Source organism: Cavia porcellus, unplaced genomic scaffold, assembly GCF_034190915.1.
Source record: "Cavia porcellus strain 051 isolate PalLab524CR breed Dunkin Hartley unplaced genomic scaffold, mCavPor4.1 scaffold_38, whole genome shotgun sequence".
Lineage (NCBI taxonomy): Eukaryota > Metazoa > Chordata > Mammalia > Rodentia > Caviidae > Cavia > Cavia porcellus.
In genome coordinates this window covers 6,998,899-7,022,331 of record NW_026947521.1, presented here as the reverse complement: position 1 = coordinate 7,022,331, position 23,433 = coordinate 6,998,899, and the positions used below count along the sequence as shown (strand labels likewise).

At 37.8% G+C, this 23,433-nt stretch overlaps 1 protein-coding gene across 1 annotated transcript in view; it reads left to right on the top strand.

Moving 5' to 3' along the window:
- Positions 1 to 22,709, top strand: part of Ireb2 (iron responsive element binding protein 2) — a 45,765-nt gene extending 23,056 nt beyond the window's left edge. The window contains exons 9-22 of the mRNA XM_063243585.1: positions 1,876 to 2,047; positions 4,502 to 4,599; positions 6,979 to 7,095; positions 8,368 to 8,527; positions 9,314 to 9,449; positions 10,557 to 10,641; positions 11,193 to 11,349; positions 11,625 to 11,749; positions 13,810 to 13,914; positions 14,003 to 14,145; positions 16,770 to 16,917; positions 17,002 to 17,124; positions 19,029 to 19,214; positions 19,879 to 22,709. Of these exons, the coding sequence (XP_063099655.1) occupies positions 1,876 to 2,047; positions 4,502 to 4,599; positions 6,979 to 7,095; positions 8,368 to 8,527; positions 9,314 to 9,449; positions 10,557 to 10,641; positions 11,193 to 11,349; positions 11,625 to 11,749; positions 13,810 to 13,914; positions 14,003 to 14,145; positions 16,770 to 16,917; positions 17,002 to 17,124; positions 19,029 to 19,214; positions 19,879 to 19,989 (1,866 nt within the window). The 3' untranslated portion in view covers positions 19,990 to 22,709. The remainder of the gene's footprint in view (positions 1 to 1,875; positions 2,048 to 4,501; positions 4,600 to 6,978; positions 7,096 to 8,367; positions 8,528 to 9,313; positions 9,450 to 10,556; positions 10,642 to 11,192; positions 11,350 to 11,624; positions 11,750 to 13,809; positions 13,915 to 14,002; positions 14,146 to 16,769; positions 16,918 to 17,001; positions 17,125 to 19,028; positions 19,215 to 19,878) is intronic.
- Positions 22,710 to 23,433: the final 724 nt, after the last annotated feature.

Sequence of the window (23,433 nt, the reverse complement as noted above, 5' to 3'; positions counted from 1 at the left end):
AATTCCAAAGGGTCCTAGGACTAAATAGCTTAGTAGTAGAATAACATTTCTGACTCAGGCAATTAAGATATTATATTATGTCTGTACTCTTTAACTATGACATATTATTGCCTCAGAAAAATAAATGTTCACTACATGAATCTTAACAAAAGTCTGTCTATTTCACTTTAGTATTTCCTTATTTGATCCTTAGGACTCATCATTCTACTAAGTAATTACTTCAGAATATTGACGTAAGTCCGTAGTGGTATAGTGGTACAGGCCTATAATGTCACCACTGCAGACTCTGAGACACGAGGATTGCCACAAGTTTGAACCCAGCCTGAATTGCCTAATGAGGTCACGAGGTCCTGTCTCAAAAAAAAAAAAAAAAAAAAAAAAACAACGAAAAAGGATTCTAGAAATGTAACAGTGTCACATTTCTGTTGGTTGCTTTCACATTCTTTTGATTAAGTCCTTTTTTAAAAAAAATATGTTTGTGCCTGAAAAATACTCCATGTATAATTTCAGCTTGGATCCCAGTATCTTACCATCTTGATTAAATTACTGATCCTCAGAGTTTTCAGGATACTCTACAGGGAAGGAAAATGTTAATGCCCCATTCTGCAGTTGGTATTGATTCTTCCCTCATTAGGGAATAATCTGATCTTCTGTGGAAGTGCTTGATTCAATGAATGGTACCAAAGATCAAATAAGTTGAGAATTGCAGCATTATTCCTAAAGGAAAAAGAATATCCTGTTTTCATTTTGAAGAAATTAATTCCTCAGGCATCCTGAAAATTAATGCTGCTGGGTTTTTTTTTAATACCTTTCTGGTCCTATAACTGTACTACTATGTGTGTGTTTGACGTTTTAGGTTACTGTTAGAAATGCTTAGGTATTATGTATATTTGCATTTTTTAAATATAGTTTTTAAGGTCCTGTTCTGTTGATCAGTATTGTTTTCCCAAATACATATTATAGTACCTTAATGATTTGATGAAGGCAGCATTTGGCTTAGTATGTCTAATCTCTATTTCTCTTTTCTTCAAAAGTGTTGATAAACGTCTTTAAGGTTTGAATTTCCACACCTGTTTAGTTTTTTTTTTTTTTTTTAATCGGTACCGGGGATCGAACTCACGACCGACTACTTGCAAGGCAGGTGCTTATGCCGCTGAGCTAAATCCCCAGCCTCTCCACACCTGTTGATAAGAGAAGGAGATTGAGAGAGCTAACAAGTTTGAGTTAAGAGCATCTTTACAGTGTAAGCAGTTAACATTGTTTATAGGTTGAGGGCTGGATCACTCTCAGCCTCTTCCTCCTGGGCCTTCTTCCCAGGTCCATCTGACACCACATCACAGTTCAGGAAGGAGGAGTAATTATGTTGTTTAATGGACAGTAAGTAAGAAGAATGATTTTAGAAAGAAATGCTAAATCCCGCCAAAATGGAATTTACCTATAAGTCATTATGCTGTAAATATTTTCATTGGTAACTGTGATTTGAAAACGTTTTATAGTACACACATAATTTTAACTTACATAGTCTCATTAGTGTATTAGTATTGCATTTTATTAAATGCAAGAGACCATCACTGGTTAGAAGCACTATTGTTTCATGTGCTGCTGAGAAAGAGAAAGGGTTCCCAGCTAAACAGGCTTCATTCAGTGGTCGCCTGGTTTCAGAGACAGTAACAGAAGAGCAGCCTTCTGGAGTTTTGGGCCTCTTGTTACCCTATTGAATAGTGACATTTTTTTCCTATGAACTATAAAGGTGCTCAGCTTCCCTGCTGTCACTAGTACTGGTTGGAAATTGGGTTTTACAGTTCTCAGGAAATTTATGCTAATCTTTTTATCCTTGCTAATTTTGTTTGTGTTTCTGTGTATCTCTTTATACAGCACCTCAGGCAAGTAGGAGTGGCTGGAAAGTTTGTAGAGTTTTTTGGAAGTGGAGTTTCACAATTATCTATTGTTGATCGAACTACAATAGCAAACATGTGTCCAGAATATGGTGCTATCCTCAGCTTTTTCCCTGTTGACAATGTGACATTAAAACATTTAGAACATACAGGTGAGAGGGTATAAGATCATTTAAAGAAACATTACATTTCTACTGTGTCTTGAAACTATTGTATAGTAAATTGTATCTATATGTTATTTAATATGAATGAAATGTTCTTGTTTTGAAAGGATCTCAAACTCAGTAAAGAGTTCATGTCCTTGAAACATAGGCCTCTGCAATCCATTGACAGTGATGTAAAGGAATTATTGATACTGTTACTAGTTTGCCTGAGTCCTTGCTTTAGTGATCATGGAAATCAAAATTGAAGCAACATTATGAATTTATAAGAAAAAGCTTTAGGGCCGGGAATTTAGCTCAGCGGCATAAGCTCCTGGCTGGCAAGCACAAGGTCATGAGTTGGTCTCCAGTACCAAGAAAAAAAAAAGAAAGAAAGCTTTAATTGGAAAGTAAGGAAGAAAAAAAAAAAAAAAGGAATCACAACTCTTAATAAAGATGGGCTCATTCCCCTAACAAAGGAACTTAAAGAGAGGTAAAAGCTTCCGTCTGAAGAGGTGGCACAGAGACCAGCTCTTTACAGAGGCATAGGCAAGCAGTCATGAGTGCCAACCACGATCAGCTGGGGTCTGCTCATCGTTATCTCTGCCCTGGTGTGCTGGCTCCTGAGGAATCCTTCTGACTTGAAGGGCAATGCACTTCCCAGGAGATGGTTCTTCCTGGGGGCTGTCTGTCTTCAAGGCTATGCTATACTCCAAGGCAACCCCAGATTTCAGGGTATAGCTAGATATCCGTGAAAAATCTGTTGGTGTCCTCTATCTTAAAGGGATAGGCTACATCAATTTAGGGCTAATCGACCTCTTTTAATCAATTTTTCCTAAGTGATTAACATCCTGTATCCAAAGTTTTAAGGTAATGAAGAATATGTAAAACGAAGGTCAAGCTTTTTTTAGTTAGCTGTTGAGCCTCTATAGTTCCAAATGAAGAGTCTTAGTTTTTAGCAAAAAACACTTTCAAGTCCTTTTCTGCCTCAAAGCATAAATCATGCTTTTAGTGACACTTAAGAGGCCTGGGAGTGAGTTTATCCTGTGTCCCTGTGGTAGTCTATAAGAACTGCTGATCTGGCTCATTTCCCCACTTCTGCTCAGGGTTCAGAGGTCCACTGTCATGGATGTCAGCCTGGAGCATGTTCTCTACTGCACACTCCACATCCGGGGTAGAGGAACCAGACAAAAGAGTGTGGGAATTGAAACAGAATGTGCCAAAAGCAGCCTAGAATAACAGATTCCACATCATTTTGTAGTCTGATTAACTAGGATCCTTAATCAGTCTTTCACTGACTGTTTAAAATACAAACTACCTGCAAACCAGAAGGGGCTGATAGTTTATTTATTTATGGGTGGTATGTGGGATTGAACCCAAGGTCTTGGCCCTGAGCTACATCCCCAGGTCTCTTTTAAATTTTTACTTTGGGACAGGTTCTCCCTGAGTCATTAACTGCCCAGCATGGGCTTGAACATTTGATCCCTCTGCATCAGCCTGAATGTTAGGATTATAAGTGTGTGCCATCTTGCTTGCTAGAATGTGTGGGTGTTTAATAAGGCTACTGTTCTGTAAAAAGTAGACCTCTGAGCAAGTGTGATGGTGTATGCTTTTAAACTCAGCACTAAGGGAGAATTAGGCATAAGATCACATGTTTGAGTCCATTTTGGATGATTTAGCAAGAGCCTATCTGAAAATTTTAAAAAAGGACTGAAGATGTAGTCCATCATGAAGGCCCAGTGTTCAGTGCCCAGTACAACCAAAAAAAAGTCCCCCTGTACTGTTTATCCTTTATTTCTGTGAACAGATCATTGCTGAGCTGCTTACCTCTAATCAAAGGTATATTGGGGGGCATTTGATATTCATCAGTTTGGGGACACATGATTATAAATAAATGAATTAAACAAATGGATGACAGGCATAGGAAACTCTGGGAGGAGTACCCCCCCCATAAAAAAACTTTCTTATGTCTGGGTTTTGGCTGGTGGAACAAGGGAGAAAGAAATAATTACAGGTGCATCTTGATTCACATGTTAATCTGAGTTAGGATATCAGTGATTTGTTACTATGTAGCAAATTATCCTAAAATCAAGTGGCTTAAAATAGCCATCGTCATGAATTGCCTTGCAGTTTCAGTGGATCTCTCACACAGGGCACAGCGGGACAGCAAGTCTCTGTGCCATATCTGGGGCCTTCACTGCAAGGCTTGAAAGGCAGGACTTGGAATCCTAAAGGCTAGCAGTGCATACTGGCCACCATCTGGAAACACAGCTGGAACCATTAGCACACCCACATGTGCTGTTGTGGTGTCTGAAAGCCTGGGATTTTTCAAATGTGGTTTCTCATGAGAGAAAGGCAGAGAGAATGTAAATCCATAAGTATTAATTTGTTCCTCATCATGAGAATTTTGTATCCTTATCCTCAGGACTTCAGAATTTCTTAATAGATTTTGTTATTCCTTTTTAGGTTTTGATAAAACCAAACTAAAGTCAGTGGAAATGTACCTTAAAGCTGTGAAATTGTTTCGAAATGACCAGAATTCTTCAGAACCTGAATACTCCCAGGTATATGCAAATAACCCTACTAGTAGGAGTTAGAAGTGTAAACTCTGACATCTTGCCACTTAAATTTGAATTCTAGCTCTAAGATTTATTAATTGTAAAACTGGGCAATTTATTTAAATAGCCTGTCTCCGTTTCCTTATCTCTAAAATGTAATGGTAATATCTGTCACATGGGATTCTTAATTTGTTTTGGTTTTGAAATTGGATCTCGATATGCAGGCCAGGCTGGTCTTGAACTCACTATATTGCCAGGGTGGCTTTGAATTTGTGGCTCCTGCCTTAGCCTCTTGAATACTGGGATAATGGGTATGTACCACCATGCCAGGCTGGGATTCTTCTGGTGCCTGGGGTCAAACTCACAACTTCACACTTGCTAGGCAAACACTTATACCACTGAATAAATCCCTGGTACCGGCTAGGATTCTTAATTCTTAGATTAGATAAAAATTGGCAGAAATATTGCAGGTATACACAAGATGTGATTGAAAAATAAGGTATGTATTTAAATTTTTAAGACCATTGATCCCCCTCAAAACAGTCTTCTTGCTTAGAATATATGTGTTCCTCATTCTTGCCACACTTTTTTTTTTTTTTTTTTTTTTTTTTTTGTGAGGGTCTTGCTCTGCAGTTCAGGCTGTCTTTGTATTCAATATGTAGACCAAGCTGGCCTGGAACTCAGGGTGATCTTCCTGTCCCAGCCTCTCTCTTGAGTACTGCAATTACAGGCATGTGCCCCCATGCCCAGCTGTGTTTTGCCACTTTTTGAAGCAATTATAGAAGTCCTTTCTTGAGTGTCTTTGAAGGTACTCTCATGGCTACCACACTGTCCTAAATCCATTTGAAATGTTTACTTGTCCTGGTCATTTTGACTTTGAGGAAGACGCAAAAGCCATACAGTGCCTGATCTGGTAAATCCATACGGTGCATGAGGATCCACTGTAATTTTTGTTTGTTTGTTTGTTTTTGGTACTGGGAATTGAACTCTTGCCTGGCAGGCTCCTAGGCCTCTGAGCTGAACTTCTAGCCCCACACTGTAATGTTTTTCCAGGAAATGTTTTGAATCCAGTCAAGTGGATACAAGACTAAAGAAAAGAACAGTACGTAGCACTGAGTAGATAAATAGGCCTGTAAAGTGTACCCAGCAATTGAATTTGTGTGACACTTTGAGCAAGTTTTTTAGGTTCTCTTATTTTCTGATCCTTTGACTTCTGTTGAATCCAGGGCTTTGTTTACATTGTTTTAAAGATAAAAAAAGATGAGAAAAATTAATGAAAAATTCGGGTGTTAGAGTAAAATGAAATAAATATGCCTATTTAAAAAACCATGACCATATTAATATAAAATTCATCAGGTGTTTATTACTGAAGAAAGTCCTTGATCCACCCTCTCCTAGAGTAGATCACCTGAGTCCATTAAAGGACAGTGGAAGAAAAGTAATACCAGTTAGAATTAACAAGGCTACTCAGTAGTGATGGAAGCCATGAGAGAGAGAAATTTTCAAGTTGTTTATATGCACATAAAATAGAAAAAATAGCAGAAGTAAGTAGAAAACTACTTGGAAAGTGAAATTTTAACAAAGCAGTAATGCCTGAACCAAAGAAAAAAAGCCTGGTCAGCAAGAAACAGCCTGCCGGGAAAACTAGAGTTGCAAAAGAAGCTTCTCTGCTGTGTCCTGCAATCCCTTTTCTTGACCACACTTCCTTTCCTGAAAGCTTGATCTGAAAGCAAAAGAAGGGTTAATCTGAAGCTGAGAGGCAATAAGTCTATAGCCAGCCCAGGGTGAAACTGGGCATCTGTTACAATGATGTTGATGTGTTTGTGGGCAGAAAGCATTTAGGGGACCAACCTTTTAAAGCCAAGATCTTGCTAAGTTGCCCAATCTGGCCTCACACTTACAAACCTCCTGAGCAACTGGGATTACAGGCATGTGCCACCATGCTTGGAACAAACTTTATACCCATCATACAGTTCACATTGTAGAAGTTTGATTATATACTGATCTGTGATTCTTGCTTTTAGTAAATTGTTCATTTTTGTTTCAAAACTTTAAGTGGGCTCATTTCAAAGTAGTTCAAGATCAAACACAGGGGCCAGGGATTTACCTCAGTGGCATAAGTGCTTGCCTTCCAAGTACATGGTCATGAGTTCAATCTCCGGTACCAAAAAATAAATAAAATAAATAAAAGTAAAAAATTTCAACTGTGTCTGTATTTTTTTTTTTAAAGGTCAAACACAAAAAATAGTTCTAGGGGGAGGTTTCATTATTAAAATATTACATTTAAATAAAAGTAAGTATACTTACTCTGCTTCACAAAACAATACTTAAATTGGAATTTGTACTTCAGGTCTCAGTTTCTGTTTCCTTTTTTGGTTGTCTTAGGTGATCCAGATTAATCTGAGTTCAATAATTCCCTCTGTCAGTGGTCCCAAGAGACCCCAGGATAGAGTTGCTGTGACAGATATGAAAAATGATTTCCAGGCTTGCTTAAGTGAAAAGGTAACTTACTTCATTGTCACTTTTATGTGTTGTCAGGCTTTGTACTCCGTAGTAAAGAATGACAAGTTTATAGGATTAACCTGTAGCTGACCTGCGTCTTTTGGTTTGGTTTGGTGTTTGTGGAAGAGGGTCTTGGTGTATAGTTCAGGCTGACTTTGAACTCCAGTATGGAACCCTGGCTAGCGTGTTGGCATACATTACCATGACTGACTGACTTTCTTGTTTTTTAACCTGAGGGCTCACCATATATCTCCAGCTGGTCTTGAACTATGCCACAACTGCCCTAGCTGGGACCGTAGGTGTCTGCTACTGCCTCAGCTGCTGCTGTGCTTCATATTATGGGACACACTGGCAAACCCCCCTTTGCCTTCTGCCTGATGTGTCAGTCATGTGGAGAGCTGATTCCCACTCCAAACAGGATCAGAGGTGGACTGTTTTTGTTTAAATTAAAACTTAAACAAGAGTTCAACATTTTTTTAGTCCCATTCATATTATTTCAAGCCCTGAACAGGCGTATGTGGCTGTGGCACCTGATTAGACAGCATAGGTGATGAGTATGTATCCTGAAAAGGGTTGTGTAGAATGCTGTACCAGATGTGGCAACTTTCCAGAGCAGAGAAAAATCTCTATACTGTGTGTAATTAATTGCTCTTACCTCTGATAAAATGAAATTGTCTTAACAAGTGACCCCTTTGATTTTAGAGGTTTGTGTTTTCTGTCCTAGAATCATGGCTTAAATTTTGTCACTTTGTCTGCTCTATTGTGAGAAGTAGGCTCTGGCTTTTCAGAGCCTTTTTATCATTTTTTGACTTTCATTTGGGAAATGTTAAATTTCTACAGAAATAAAATCATACAGTGAATTGATATGTGCCCATCACCCAGCTTCCCCACAGAGTTACTGCAGCTGGTCTAGTCTCATCTTACTGCATGCACACATGATAGTTTCCAAAAAATCTTCAGAACAGCCAATTTTTACTGTCTCTTGAGAATCATTTTGAACAGGAATGAGTAGAGAACAGTGGAGCTAAATAGGCGTATGGGTTTGGATGGTTGGGTTCACAGGGTAGATAGAAGCTTAGTTTGTGGATGCCAGCACCTGTGAAGGCTGCTAAAGTCAGGCTTCAGAAGAGTTAGAACCACTTAGTGTTATGGAATTGAGTGTCACAAACAGAACTGTGAGTGTTACATCATCAGGTAGTTTCTGTGTTTTCTACCAGTCTTTTCTATACCAATCTATAATATTTACTTATGTTTATGTGCAAATTTTCATAGGTTGGATTTAAAGGATTTCAAATTGCAGCTGAAAAACAAAGTGACACCATCTCCATCCATTATGAAGGACGAGAATACCAGCTGACTCACGGGTCCGTGGTCATCGCTGCGGTCATCAGCTGTACCAATAACTGTAATCCATCCGTCATGCTCGCTGCAGGTGAGCCATGGCCTGTGGCCAGGCTTTTTTATCCTAAATTAACTGTATCTCACACACCTAATAATTTTAGGTTGTGTTTTTCTTCTGTTAGAAATATTGTGAATTAGCAGGTATTTAATTTTCTAGACATTTGCCATCACATTGTGGTAGAGTCCCAGAGAATTATAAAAGAAGCAAAAGATTATCTACAAGAACTATGAGTGCAATCAGTTCATCTGGATCTTAAAAAAAGTTCTTTTGTTGCATAAAAACATACAGTAAATGTTCCATGTCCCTTAGTTTATTATTATGGGACTTACTATTATGGATTCATCCTTTTTTTATATGCAAGTCACTAGCTTGTGCCTTAATAATTTACAGCCTGATGGCAAGTATGTCTGCTCCCTTTTTTGGCTTATTGGGGATTAAAACCCAGGGCCTCAAAACAGGCTAGGCAAGTGCTCTACAATGAGCCATGTTGCTAATCCTACTTTTCTTTTTTTTTTTTTCATTGTCTTAAAATTTTGAGATAGGTCTCATTAAGTTGTTCAGGCTGGCCTTGAACTTGCTGTCTTCCTGCCTCAGTCTGCCAAGTAGCTGGTGTTACAAATATGTAATACCAGAGACTGTGTTCTCTGTCACAAATTTTGATGTATTTTAAATGAAGTAAATTGGTAGAATGGACAGAATAATGATGGTAAGATTAGGAATGTTCGCTTTTGGACTCTAGTCTCCCTTCCTGCTCTAATGTGAAAAAGAGAAAGATATATTGCCATAAAGAAAGGAACTCATTTGTTCCCTGTGCAGGTCTTTTAGCCAAGAAGGCTGTTGAAGCTGGTCTGTGTGTTAAACCTTACATAAGAACAAGTTTATCTCCAGGCAGCGGGATGGTCACTCATTACCTCAGCTCAAGTGGAGTGTTGCCATATCTTAGCAAGCTCGGGTAAGTGACAGCTACCAGTATTTGTATTGATTTTGGAGCACGGCCTTTCATATACGTAAAGCAGATGGAAAGAAAAATATGCTCTGCTTCTACACTCAGTACCTTGTCATTGCCACGGTCTCTGAGACTGCTTTCAAGCAGACATTTCTCAGGCACAGCTAGACAGTAAGGCACCATGAGACTCCTTAAATGCAGAGCACCAGGTGATCTCTGGTCTGGGGGCACTGAGGTAGAAAGACAGACATGCTAATGCAAGGACAAAAAGAGTGGTGGTGCTAGTAATAGGATTCCTTCAAATGATGTGCAGTTCAAAAAAGAATAAAATCTCATAGCTTGCATTTAGTAACCACATGGATTGTTTTCACTGAAGGTTTGTGAGGTTATTGGTTCTCTGACCCCTTGGTTGCACTCTCCGAGTGTCAGAGAAAATGATTTTTCCATTTCTTAGGTGATCAGAATAAAATTGATGCTAGTTGTATTTTGAGTATATATTTTGAAACATTTTGCTTATATAAATTTTATATAATTGTACTTTTGTACTTTTTCTTAAATAAATTCTAGACTTTCTGCTTTTAGAGCAATAACTAAAAGTGATTTAGGGAATTATGCTTGTGAGCTAATCCTAAGTTAAACCACTGTGGAATTGCTGTCAGGGATTTTTCTTGGGATGGTTTCACTGTAGATTGAAAGATTTACTCCTATCAGAGGACCTGGTTGTCTCTTTGGGTCTTTGGTAAAATTGTTACAACCAGGTCACCTTAATATTTTATAGTTTCAGCAAACTTAGGATAGAAGTACAGTGCAGTTTAAAAGAAAATTATGCTACATTGCCAGCAGGTGGTACTTGAATTTTCTTGTGTAGTGTGACAGGTGCTATTGACTTAAGGGAGAGCATGAACTATCATGGCTTCTTACAAGTTTGCATTCAGCACAGGGACCATGCCCATAAGCAGCTTGCTTGTTTAAAATAGTGTAGAATTCATGTGTTGGTAAGGATTGTTCCATGTATCATAATTACTACTAGAGGTAGAAATGCAAGATAAGCCTTGTTGTCTTTTTTACAAATGCGATGTGCTCTCCAGTCACACTTCATGTTTTGAAATGCAGATTTGAAATCGTTGGCTATGGATGTTCAACATGTGTGGGCAATACGGCACCCTTATCAGAAGCAGTTTTAAATGCAGTAAAACAGGTAAAATGTGCAGACTGGCAAGACATCCAAATAGGTTTTCTTAATCATTCTGTTACTAAATTATAGAAAATCTATTGATGTGCTTATATTTCTGTTGTTTCTACACCTCTTTGGAAGAGTAAGTTGTGAATTTTAAAAGGATTCCAGAAATTTTTTTTTGTAATTTGGGTATTTATTTACTTACTTACGGTGGTACTGAGCTATATTTTTCCAGTCTTTTTTACCTTTTTATCTCTGTGAAAGAGTTTTACTAAAGTCTTACTAAACTGCTACTAAATTATTAAGTTTTACAGGCTTATCTGGAACTTGCTGGTCCTCCTGCCTCATTCTCCCAGAGTGCTAGGATTCCAGATGTTTGCCACTATGCTAGGCTTCATTTCTCGATTTTTATTATGTTCTTGGTAATACAAGGATTTTTAAAAAATTTCTTTGTAGGATTTATAGTGATACATTTTTTGGTTGCCGTGCCTTCAAAACTATAATATATAAGATTGTTTTTATATGATTGTCTAGAATTGAATGTACTTGTTTGTGTGGTTATATTTTTTCAGGGTGATTTGGTTACCTGTGGAGTTTTATCTGGAAACAAAAATTTTGAAGGTCGTCTTTGTGATTGTGTTCGTGCCAATTATCTTGCCTCTCCACCCTTAGTGGTGGCTTATGCCATAGCAGGCACAGTGAACATAGATTTCCAGACAGAACCTTTAGGTATGTTTTCCTCTGTGTGTGTGTGCGTGCGTACGTCTGCACACACATGCATATGTGCACTTTTCCTCCTAGAAGTTACTTTTTACATGTTTCAGAAACGATCCATATTAAATTTATACTATAGTAATTTATGGTCATGCATAATTATTGGCTCTTATGCATATCTGAAAAATATAAAATGTGCTACAGATTATTCTCCCAGCTGCTTAAACCTGAAGTGCCCAGTTGTTGAATCATTTATTTACTGAGTACCACATTAATATCTTTTAACTCAGGTACTGATCCTACTGGCAAGAACATTTACCTGCATGATATTTGGCCCAGTAGAGAAGAAGTTCATCAGATAGAGGAAGAACATGTTGTATTGTCCATGTTTAAAACACTAAAGGAGAAGATAGAAGTAAGAATCTTCTTTTCCTCTCCTTTTTCTTTGTTTCTTTCATAAAGCTGCAGTATATTTCATGCATCTTGCTTTCTGAATAGAACAAAAAATTTAAGTTACATTAATTTAAATACACAATGTTTAATGAGTGATAGTTTGTATCTGGAATTGCTAATTACAAAGAGAATGGGCTAGTTACTGGAATCAGTTCTATTTACTTACTGGAAATGCATAGCCGCCACTTTTAGTTGCATCCTGAGTGAGCACAGTTTATAGAAACTATGCTGGCTGTCACTCCAATTCACATGGCTCAGAATTCAGAAGAAACAGGCAGACAGTGACATTCTGCTTTCACTGATTTCCCTAACTATCCCTTTGGTTTTCTGTAATAACCTGTAATACTTTTTTAAGCAACTTTTTAGAGAGATTGTTATGCACATATAAGTAATACACATATACAGACTTCTATTTTTAAAAATACAAATGTGATGGTAGAAAAAACAGTCACTTGACAAATCTTTGCTGACGCCATGAACAAGGTGCTTTCTAGATGCTTCCTGCTTTGTTTGTTTGTTGCTTTGTTTTTATTTTGGGTGCTGAGGATTAAACCCAGGCCCTTCACACTACACAACATCCATGGCTCTTAATTTTCTATATTGAGACAGGGTTTCACTGGGTTGTCCAGGCAGGGCTTGAACTTGATTCTTCTGCCTCAGCTTCCTAGAGTGCTGGGATTGTGGGCCTGCCTAGCTCATCTAGATATTTGATACACAATACACATTAGTGAACAAAACACAAAATTCTCATGGGGAGAAACAGACAGTGACTTATAAAGAAAATAATTAGGTTAATTATACATTTTGTTAAAAGTTGTAAGATCACCAGAGGTTTAGCTCAGTGCCACAAGTGCCTGCCTGGCAAGTGTGAAGTTTTGAGTTCAGTCTCCAGTACCAAAAAAAAAGTAAGATTTATAGAAAAAGTAAATTTTGATAAAAAGGGTTAATTGTGCAAAATTTTGAAAGCAGATTGTAATAGGTTGAAGAGAAACCATTGAGCATGATTTTGAAGGAAGCAGAGGGGTCAACCGTGTTCTTGAGCAGAGTGAAAGGCTCTAGGAGAAGGGAACGGGCTCTCAGGTTGTCAAGAGGGAGTCTTCATGGATGTGGTGTCACTCAGAATCAGCAGTGTGTGGGACACTGGGTGGAAGTTGGAGGTCCAGATGCCTAGGAATATCCCCTGTGTCAGGCGAGAAGGGGAGTGATGGAAAGATCATTCTAAGTCTGTATTCAGGATGCTGGGGGAGCAGTAAAGGGTGGGATTAGAAAGGCCTAGTGAAGAGGTCTCAAGCATGAGAGGGTTTGATAGAATAGATCAGGCTAGTAGCAGTGGAAATGGTTGAGAAAGCAATAAAATTTGGGGTGTAGTTTATAGGCAATGATAAGAGACAAATATATTGAAAAAAATGAAGATTTTTCTTTATGGTGACATTCATGAAGATCACTAGCCTGCCTCACACATACATTCACACAACATATATAGAGATCTCTGTTAGCATGCTCTGGCTTTGTATTTTGTTTTGTTTTTGTGGTTTGTGGGGTTTTTTGTTTTTTGACCTTTTTTGGCATCAGGAATTGAACTCAGGACCTTGCACTTGACTTGCCAGGCAGGTGCTTATATGCTGCTAAGCTATAGCCCCGGCCCTGTGGAGGTTTTTTTTGTTTTGTATATGTGTTTGTTTGTCTGTTTTGACTCTAAAGAAGTCTGTGTTCAGTTTATATTGAAACTTAAGAGTGTTCCTGAAGATCTGGTGAGCTACAATTTACTTGGACACTTTTGTTATTCTGTCCCCCCCTCCCCCCCAAAAAATCACTGTTTTATAAAATGAACCATTTTAGGGTTACCTTTATAAATGGATGTGTCTTTTTCTTTTCTAGTCTTTTTGTTTTGTTTTGTTTTTGGTACCAAGGATTGAACTCATGACTTTGCACTTGCCAGCAGGCGCTTAGCTGAATTCCTGGTCCCTCTTTTCTAGTCTTTTCATAAGCCTCCTTCTCATTCTTTTAAACCATTATTTGCAGGTTGGAAATAAATGGTGGGATTCCTTAGAAGCACCAGACTCAGTTTTGTTTCCATGGGATTTAAAATCTACTTACATCAGATGTCCTTCGTTTTTTGATAAACTTGTAAGTCGTTTTAATGTTTGTTCTTACAAGATCATTGTAGACTGAAAAAACTTGTGAAGAATTAAATGCTTTGAGCTTTACTTTGCAGACCAAAGAGCCAGTTGCACTCCAGCCCATTGAAAATGCCCATGTCTTGCTGCATTTGGGAGATTCCATTACTACAGATCACATATCGCCTGCTGGAAGCATTGCTAGGAGTAGTGCTGCAGCCAAGTATTTGACAAACAGAGGGTGCGTATAAGTGGTTTGGAGGCAATCTTGCTTTACCTTCTATCTAATTAAGAGCCATGTTGCTTTATCCAGTAAATAAATGCTGTTCTAGATGTCTGATTATTAGTGTACAGATATTCCTTGTACAATTCTGTACATTTTGCTTATAGAGCCTTAATATCTTTTTCTGTTTAGTGTACCTTGTTAACGTAGTACAGTCATTTTTGCTCATTATATTGTATAGTACATTACTATAGTTTATACATTAATAGTTCTGTTATACATTATGGTACTGCCTGAAAGAGGTATGTAATAAAAGCAAAGTCATCGAGTTGGAGTTTCCTTAGTTCTGAATATTGTAATGTGCATACTGTATTCAATTATATTTTTCAATCAATTCAATTTCAGCCTAGTTGGAGGAACAGAACTGGGTCCTCAAATGAGGAGTGTCTACTTTTGGCTTGAATCAGAGCAAGAGTGCCTGTAACATTAGTCTTGTCTTACAATTTTAGAAACTGATGTTGCTATTTTATGTTGAGTCTTACAGTCTGTACAAACAAGTGGTTAGAGACAAGGTTACTCTTTTAAGTGCTACACTGTTGAAAAGTCAGCTTTCTTTGATACACTAAATGAAGTCCAGTCACTCACTGCATTCTAATAACTAGCTTCTAATTCTTGGAGTATAGTAAATGTGTATGTTATGGGCTATAAAATGCTCACTTGAAAGACCGTAGTTGATACATATCAAAAGTCAACTGCTGCTTTTTTTTTTTTTTTTTTTTTTTGTCAACTGAAATTTATTTGTATTTGTAAATATTTACAGTATATAATTTTTATATTGGGCATGAATTACAGGTATATAAGACATGTTGATTTTTATTTCAAGAGGCATAAATCTAAAAGAGATTTTGTTTCATTTCTGTGTTCTGTTGAACTGTTTTGATAAAGAGACACTGAAGACAGAATTTGCGTTGATTAGCTTTTGGATACTTGAGCAATTCAAATGATTGAATTTTTCATTAAAAATATCTTATAAAATTATGGTTATAGAATATAAACCAAATATAGAATTTGGTTTATATATAATAATATAGTAACTTTTATTATAAGGTGTTTAAAAAATAAAATTTTCTTCCAATACTTTTTGGTGATGGGTTGTATCTTGGTCACAGTTGTGACATAATTCCCACAAAAGAAAACCAGTCACCACTTCTCTCAGATGCACAATTTTTATGTTTATTGTGATTTCTCAAGCACATTTAGTCCAATAATTATCAGATAGAATTTTCTAAAAATAAAGATACCCAAATCCCCACCACTTCTGACCTAAAGAAAGTTTGATTGTACAGCTTTATTTTGTTGCCTCTGCCCAAAGACTAAATTAGAGACTGTTAAAATAAGTTATTGACTGTTTCATTGTTTCACTGATATATATAACCCTATGGTAATGAACATCCTTAGCACTGAGGGGTGGTTCCTGAATATCATTTCCAGTGTAGACTACCAGCGCTGCTTGGAGAAACGGTTGATTCTAGATCTAGGACTGGGAAGTAATTCGAGTACCTTAGGCCAAAATTAGTGGAGCCATTGGGTACCACTAAGCACTGTCTGGAAGGTAGATATGTTTACATCCAGTGTTCATTTGATACTGAAAGGAAAAAAAGCAGAAGTTACTGTATTAGGAACCTTTCCAAAATGATAGGGAGACTGTACATTATTTTGAAATTTGGCAGGCAAATCAAATCTGTAACGAGCTTTTCTTATATGGTATGTAGGTCAGTTTAACCAAATCACTCATAAAGGAAAGTTTGTCTTTATAGAAGTTTTCCAGCTAAGGGTGGTGGTATGTGCCTGTACTCCCACTTGGGAGGCTGAGGCAGGAGATTCGCCATGAGTTTGAGGTCACCCTGGACTACATAAGTGAGTTCAAAGCCAGCCTGCACTGTACAGTGAGATTCTGTCTCAAAAAAAATTTTTTCCAGCCAAAAAATTAAGACGTATGATAGAAATAAGAGTATCACAACATTTTCTTATGAAATAATCTAGACAGTGGTAAGCATTCACTGCAGAGATTCCAGGGAGACAGTTATATGTCATGTGCCTCCCAGTGAAAATGTATACAACTGTCAAGCATTGTTGCCAAAAGTGTAAAAACCTACTTACCAATCTGGTATCCAGTTTACAATAAGTAAGAACACAGACCTATTGAAAGATAACATGAGAATACAGTCAACATAATTTATCATAGACAAAACTAAACCAAATGCCCTAGCTGGACATGGCACCACTCACCTGTAAGCTCAGCACTCTGGAAGACTGAGGCAGTAGAGTACAAGTTCAAGCCCAGCCTGGGCAACTCAGCAACTTATTGAGATTCTGTCTCAAAAGATTTGTAAAGAGCCGGGGCCATAGCTCAGTGTGAAGATTCTAGATTCATCCCTAAAGATCACCCCCCCCCTCCAGTAAAAAGAATGGAAAAATTAGGGACATTAGACTGTTAACTGACTGATACGAAATTATGATACCTAAATTCGGCTTCAGCTTAACCAACAGTTGATTATAGAAGAAACAGAGCATCCATGAGTATTTGTAGCACTATGTCGTTTTTCACCTGGAATGAAACTGATTTTTACAACTTTCTTTAGCCTTACCCCTCGTGAATTCAACTCTTATGGAGCCCGAAGAGGTAATGATGCAGTGATGACAAGAGGCACTTTTGCAAACATCAAGCTTTTTAATAAGTTCATTGGAAAGCCAGCTCCCAAAACAATTCATTTTCCATCAGGACAGACGGTAAGGATGTATATAAAGTATTCAAGCCATTACTCACTGGCTAAAAACGTATATTAAGGAATTTTGTATATATTTGATCTACAGCTAGATGTATTTGAAGCTGCAGAGATGTATCAGAAAGAAGGTATCCCACTAATTATTCTAGCAGGAAAGAAGTATGGTTCAGGAAATTCAAGAGACTGGGCTGCCAAAGGACCCTATTTACTGGTATGTGTTCTTAACATATATTTCAAGCTTAACAGACATTTTAACGCTCCTTTTTATCAGTAGTAGCCTGTCAAAGTTTAATTGGATTTTTTTATGATTTGCACCTTGACTTAATGAGTTTGTTTTTGATTATCTTAGATGGTATTTTGTACTCACCTATTTGCATGTTAATATTCTGAATTTGAGTCAGCCTAAGTCTTTCCTTATGTAGGAAAGTCAATATGATAGATGGAAAAGGGATTCTGTCTTAAATAATCTTTTCATTTCCTCTGATTTACTTCATTGAGGAGTTGAGAGACTCAGAGTTTTGGGGCCAGGTTTCAACCTCCTGCCCCCAGATAAGACCTGATAGGGCCTTCTCTTCAGAGTGTTTCTGCCTTGGGCTGTGCCCTGTATAATCATCCACTCTTATTAAGCTGCGAAGCAGTGATTCTTAGCTGTCTGTTCAGTTAGACATTGAGAATCTGAATGTGCACTGGGTACTGCCAGTTAGGGCCTCACTATAGATAATGGGGTGATGAACTGTCTTACCCTTCAGACACTTGTCATTATGTTTACATTTGCTTTAAGGTCATTTAGTTTCTTTTTTTTTTTTTTTTTTTTTTTTTAATCTGTAGCGGGGATCGAACTCACGACTGCCTGCTTGCAAGGCAGGCGCTTATGCCGCTGAGCTAAATCCCCAACCCAGTCATTTAGTTTCTTGAAGGAAGAAGATGCCCTTGGGGTGTCAGCTGAGTCCTAGCTTCTGATCTGGTATTCTCAATCTGGTGGTCTTCAGTTTTGTAGTGTGTGCATGATGGTCCCCAAGGAACAAAAACTTTTATTAGGTGGTACAAGGAAGCTTTTCTCTTTTTATAAAATATAAATAAATACACAGTACATAAATTAAAGTTTGAAGGGATTGCTGAGGAAGATAAAGTGATTAAAGGAAAAAGTCTAAAGTCTCACCTTAGACAATAGCAGAAAAGTTGAGAATCACAGGCTGAGAGCTGTGAGCTAGCTCACTCTCTCCAGGGAATGAACACTTCACTGTGCTAGAGTGGAGGCTGAGCTGAGCGTCTCGCTGCTTTGTGTAGACTTTAACCAGAACCCCCAGTGCTGTAAGAGATGGGGGCTTTCCTGGACTCTGTGTTACACATTGTCTCAAAACTTATGGAAACCATCCTTTAATTTCAGTTCATCATTCTGTGGGTTCTGATTTCTATTTAGTAAATATTTAATAGAATTTTCTCATCCTGTTCATTTTGTGGCTGTGGATTTATATCCTCTTTTTCTTCAAGTATTCCCTTAAACTGATGATTAACACATATGCTGGACTGATTGTGCGAGTCACTTAAGGACAAGGCAGCTGCCCCACTTAGCCAGCTCCTGTGTATGGTGGGCACGGTCAGTGCTTAGCCCTGGAATAGCCAGGGCAGGGCACTGGGGAAGAGACAGAGCAATATAAGAAATTCTTTAAAAACCCAGAAAAGTCTTATGAAAGGATTCTGTAAATGTTGTTTATACAACACTGACTGCAGTATGGAGTTATACAACACTGACTGCAGTATGGAGTATTAGATTAAAAAAAAAAAGTGTATTAAAAATCCAAAACACATGTTTTTCTCTTTAAAAATGCTCAATAAGGCAACTTTCAGGAGCCAACAATATAGCTCAGCAGCACAGCCCCTGCCTGACAAGGCCCCAAGTTTGATTCCCAGTACCAAAAATTGGTCAGTCAGTCAGTCAATCAACTTTCAGAAGTGATTAGAAGCTGGGCATGGTGGTACATGCCTGTCAGCCCAGCACTGGGGAGGCTGAAGCAGGAGAACTGTTCCACGTTTAAGGCCAACCTAAACTGCATAGCAAGACCAGGTCTCAAAAAAAAAAGTGATTAGAGGAAGTAAACTATACATTTGTTGCAGGGTGTAAAAGCTGTTTTGGCTGAAAGTTATGAAAAAATACACAAAGACCATTTGATTGAAATTGGCATAGCTCCACTTCAGTTCCTTCCTGGAGAAAGTGCAGATGTCCTGGGCCTCTCTGGCAGAGAAACATTTTCTTTAACATTTCCTGAAGAGCTGTCTCCTGGAATAACAGTAAATATAAAGGTATCTCTAAAATTCTTACATGTAATTGTGCACTTTTTGCGCAAGGAGGTGATTGTAAATTAAATTTGAAAATTACATTCTTATATTCGTTTTTAAAAGTTGTACTTTGAGATGGTTCTGTTGCCCGTGTATTGTGACTTTGTTATAAGCTCTTGTTCTCTGAGACAAAGTAAAAAGATCTGAATGCTTAGTCCAGGAGAGATGTATGGAAGGGAATTTTGCCTTCTAATTGCATGTGCCAGCTTTTGTCTTCATTGTCAACTCTGTTTTAACCCAGGTGTATGTTCCAAAGAGCAGGCAAAAGCTGGGCATTAAGGGTTAGAGTGAGAGTTTACAACTAAGGGGGAAAAAGAAGAATGGCAGACATGATGTCCGATGAATAGTTAATGTAAAGTGAATATGAACAGTGACTAACTCACAGATAAGTCTAAATCCTTTGAGATTTCTACATTGCATAGTATTTCTCACTTAAATTTAGAAATGAAAATACCTCTTTTTCTGCTTAGCTGCCTCAGGTTCTTTTGAAACAGCAGAAGGGTTTCAGGCAGTCAGAACATAGGAAATTAGAAACAGTTAAATCGAATAAAATATGTGGCAGTTAGTCTTTGAATATGAACACAAGGATCTTAAGTAATACTGCGGTGACTTTTTTGTTTGTTTAAAGACAAGTACTGGAAAAGTATTCAGCGTGATTGCTTCATTTGAAAATGACGTGGAAATAACACTGTATAAACACGGAGGATTACTAAACTTTGTGGCACGAAAATTCTCCTAGTATCTGCTGGCCATGGATGTTCAGAAACTCTTGACTTCAAAGTGCTGGACCAGGGATCCTGGCATGGAGCTGCAATGTTCCCAGTGCGCTCACCTGTGTCATCCGCAGATGTAAATGATTATGAATCACAGTAGTGACTGCAATGAAATTTTGATCTTAAATCATACACGAATGGTGCTATTAACATTGCTAAAATCAACGTGTGACGTGTGTTGTGGAAGAAACCTGTAAGTATGGGTGGGTGGGGATATTTTATCAGACCATTTTGTAAATAAAGGCAGAATTTGAACTTGTGTTGAAGATTCTTACATGAGTAACCTTGTTTGTTTAGTTTTGCACCTATAAAACTGTACTACTGTTTGTTGGTTTAAAAGTAGCAGATTGAAATATAAGAACCCAGATTAGACTTTAAATTGTGGAGGTTAGAATCTGATTTTTAAATGCATTATTAAGTATATCAGTTCCTTTCCAGAGTTGCTGACCACAGTTGGCATTCTTAGTCTGTCATGAAAGCCAGGTTTATCCTTAGTCTCATTCAAACTACAGGGAGAGAGCCCGCCCCAGATCACAATCATTCTGTGCAGTGCAGCCAAGGTTTCCTTCACATCTGCATTTGGACCATTGCAGAATACAAGTAGTTCTGTGGCACATGCGTTAGCAGTGAAAGATGGATGTCTGGTGCAGCACTTAGTTTTTGGTAGTTTGTCACTATACCCTGTGGCAGGTCTCAGATACCATTCTATTAATTGGATCAGCTTATGTTGCACATCTGATGTGATACTAGAACTTTTTATAACCTAGTGGAGGTATCACCAATTGACATTCCACACTCATCTTGTGGAAGCTAAAGAACTTGAATCATTAGATGGTAACCATATTTCTTTTAAATTATCCACCCTAAATTATATGGATCTTTACCCCTAAGCATTTTTTAAATGTTCCTATTTGATTTCCTATCACTTCAAATAATTATTTCACCAAGAATAAGTGTGATTCTGTTAGTTTTTTTATAGAGAATGTCAGATATTCTCTATATGCCTGTTTTTCTATCATATTCATCAAACATTTGTTCTATCAAGACATTTGGCAACTTCTTACACAACAGGTTGGACAATTAATTTCAGAAGATCTTATACCTTTGTTTAAGAAAACAAGCTTAGCAGCAAAAGGTTAAGGTACTGTTTTTGTTTCACACGGAGATCTTCATATGATCTAGGTAAGGTCTTGCAGTTCAGAATTAGCTCGCATTGCACAGAATAAAAAATTGGTTTTTTTAAAAACTAAAATGCTGAAACTACCAAACCAATGGGTAAAGACCTGAGAACTTTGCACATAATCAATCATAGTCTTTTGAAAACATCTTGTAAATATTTATTAAACAATGAGTTGTGCTAGAATTTGAGTTTCCTATTTAAATTTTTTATGAATATTTCTTTGATCCTTTCAAATCATGTTGTGTCTCGATACATGCTGTGTATCTGTCAGTGCATGTGTTTAATTTACATGAGTTTATGACGGAGAATTTACAGATTGAATGTTAAAGTGTCTGTTACATGTTTTGAAGAAATGGTAATTCCAGATTGTGTGGGAAAGAAAAACTGTTACTTTGAAAGTGTATCTGTGGACATCACACAAACTAATCAAGAAATGGTGATAAAGCCATTTAGTAGTGGTGGCTCAAATGTGAACATTTATAAGCAAACCTGTATTCCAGGAACAAAACTAAGGTTCTTTTGATCTCTCACTGATACGGGTGAGCTTGGTTTTAAAGTCAAGGAGGAGAGTTGTAGGCCTATGCCCCTGGGTGTAATTCTGCCTTTCGCCAAACGCTGCAGAACTAGCATTTGATTGTTTTACTTCACCTACTTTGTTGACTCTGTGGGTAATTTTGTGTTACAATAGAAGTGTGATAGGCACACTAAAGCAAATCAGTGTTGTGAACTTAAGAGTTTGCAAGTTATTACCAACAGCAACATTTACCTTCTGGAAAACCTGCTATGCCACATTGCCATTTTCATACCTTTAGGTCTTGCTACTATTAAATGTCATACAGCTACTAAAATATCTCTACTATTTATACCTTAAAATTCCCAAAATGACAGTTGTCATTTTCTGTCTTGTCTCCATTGAAGACACTTGGGTACAAGGAAGCAGAATTGCTTCAGCCATTGCCTGGATTTCCCCTGGTGATTGTATTGAAAGCTATAAAGCTACTAGCTGAATCCAAGTCAGCATTGTTTGCATATTCAGTGACAATGATGTGTGTGCATTGGCCTGTCACTGACAAGTGACAGGATGGGAGGAACTTGACACTTTTCTGTGGTTAAATTAAGAGACATCTTTCTTTTGCTTTTAGGTTTAGAATAAAATCCTAACATACCTGGGCATTGACGCGATCCAGTTCGATGTAAACAAGACAGTGGCAAAGGGGTTGACTTAGGCTTTTTCAGTGTTTTGGCTTTTGTTTTAATTTTTCCCTAATGGGTGACAGTGCTGATGTTTTCTATCAAATTTTACACATGGGGCTATGAAACCATATATCTCAATTAACTGCAAATCACTGTCTTATTTAAAGCCAACAGTACAGTGCAACAGTTTTAAGTTCAATAATGTTAAGTATTGTATAGAAATATATTAGAGGCAAAGTTCAGCTGATGACAATGGTGTATATGTTACTGATGATGTAAATTATTTTTAATAAAGAAAATTGTATTATCACATTTGGCTCTTGTTATATTTTTAGCAATTAGAATAAGCCCCCATGACTTAAAATGACACTATGTTACATAGAAGTTTGTCATCAAATACATTATCTAAGTGTTCAGAGGTCATATTGTTACCTGTGGCTGTGTAAAACCCACGGTTCTCACCGTGTGTGTTTACCTGCTCCTTTTCCACTCTAGGGCTAGTGAGAACAAAAATCAGTATAAACATTCAAGAGGGCTGGAGATTTAGTTCAGTGGCATAGGCGCCTGCCTTGCAAGCAGGCAGTTGTGAGTTTGATCTCCGGTACCGATAGAAAGGAAAAAGACAAAAAAAAAAAGTATAAACGTTTGAAAAAGGAAAGGAGATGGGATAGCCTAGCAACAAATACAGTTGAATTTCATTCAGGGATTGGGCCAGTAGGTTCTTAGGTTTATAGAATCAGTTTAGAGTTGAATTCTAAGCAGGATCCTTTGTATAACATGTCTTAATTGGAAAGGACAGCTTTTTAATATTTGAGGGATGAGACCCTCCAGCTGCCAGCACCTCACTAACAGCAGGCTGGTCACGGGCTGATGGAGGTTCTGTACCTTCAGGCCTAAACCTTGAATCATTGCATAATGCACAGGTGTGTGCGCAGAGAAGACATTTCCAGCGCAGGGCTCACACCTACCCCGGGCCTCCTTTCCGAACAGGCGCTCTTAACCTACGCGCGGCAAGCAAGCAGTGGGGAGGAGAGTG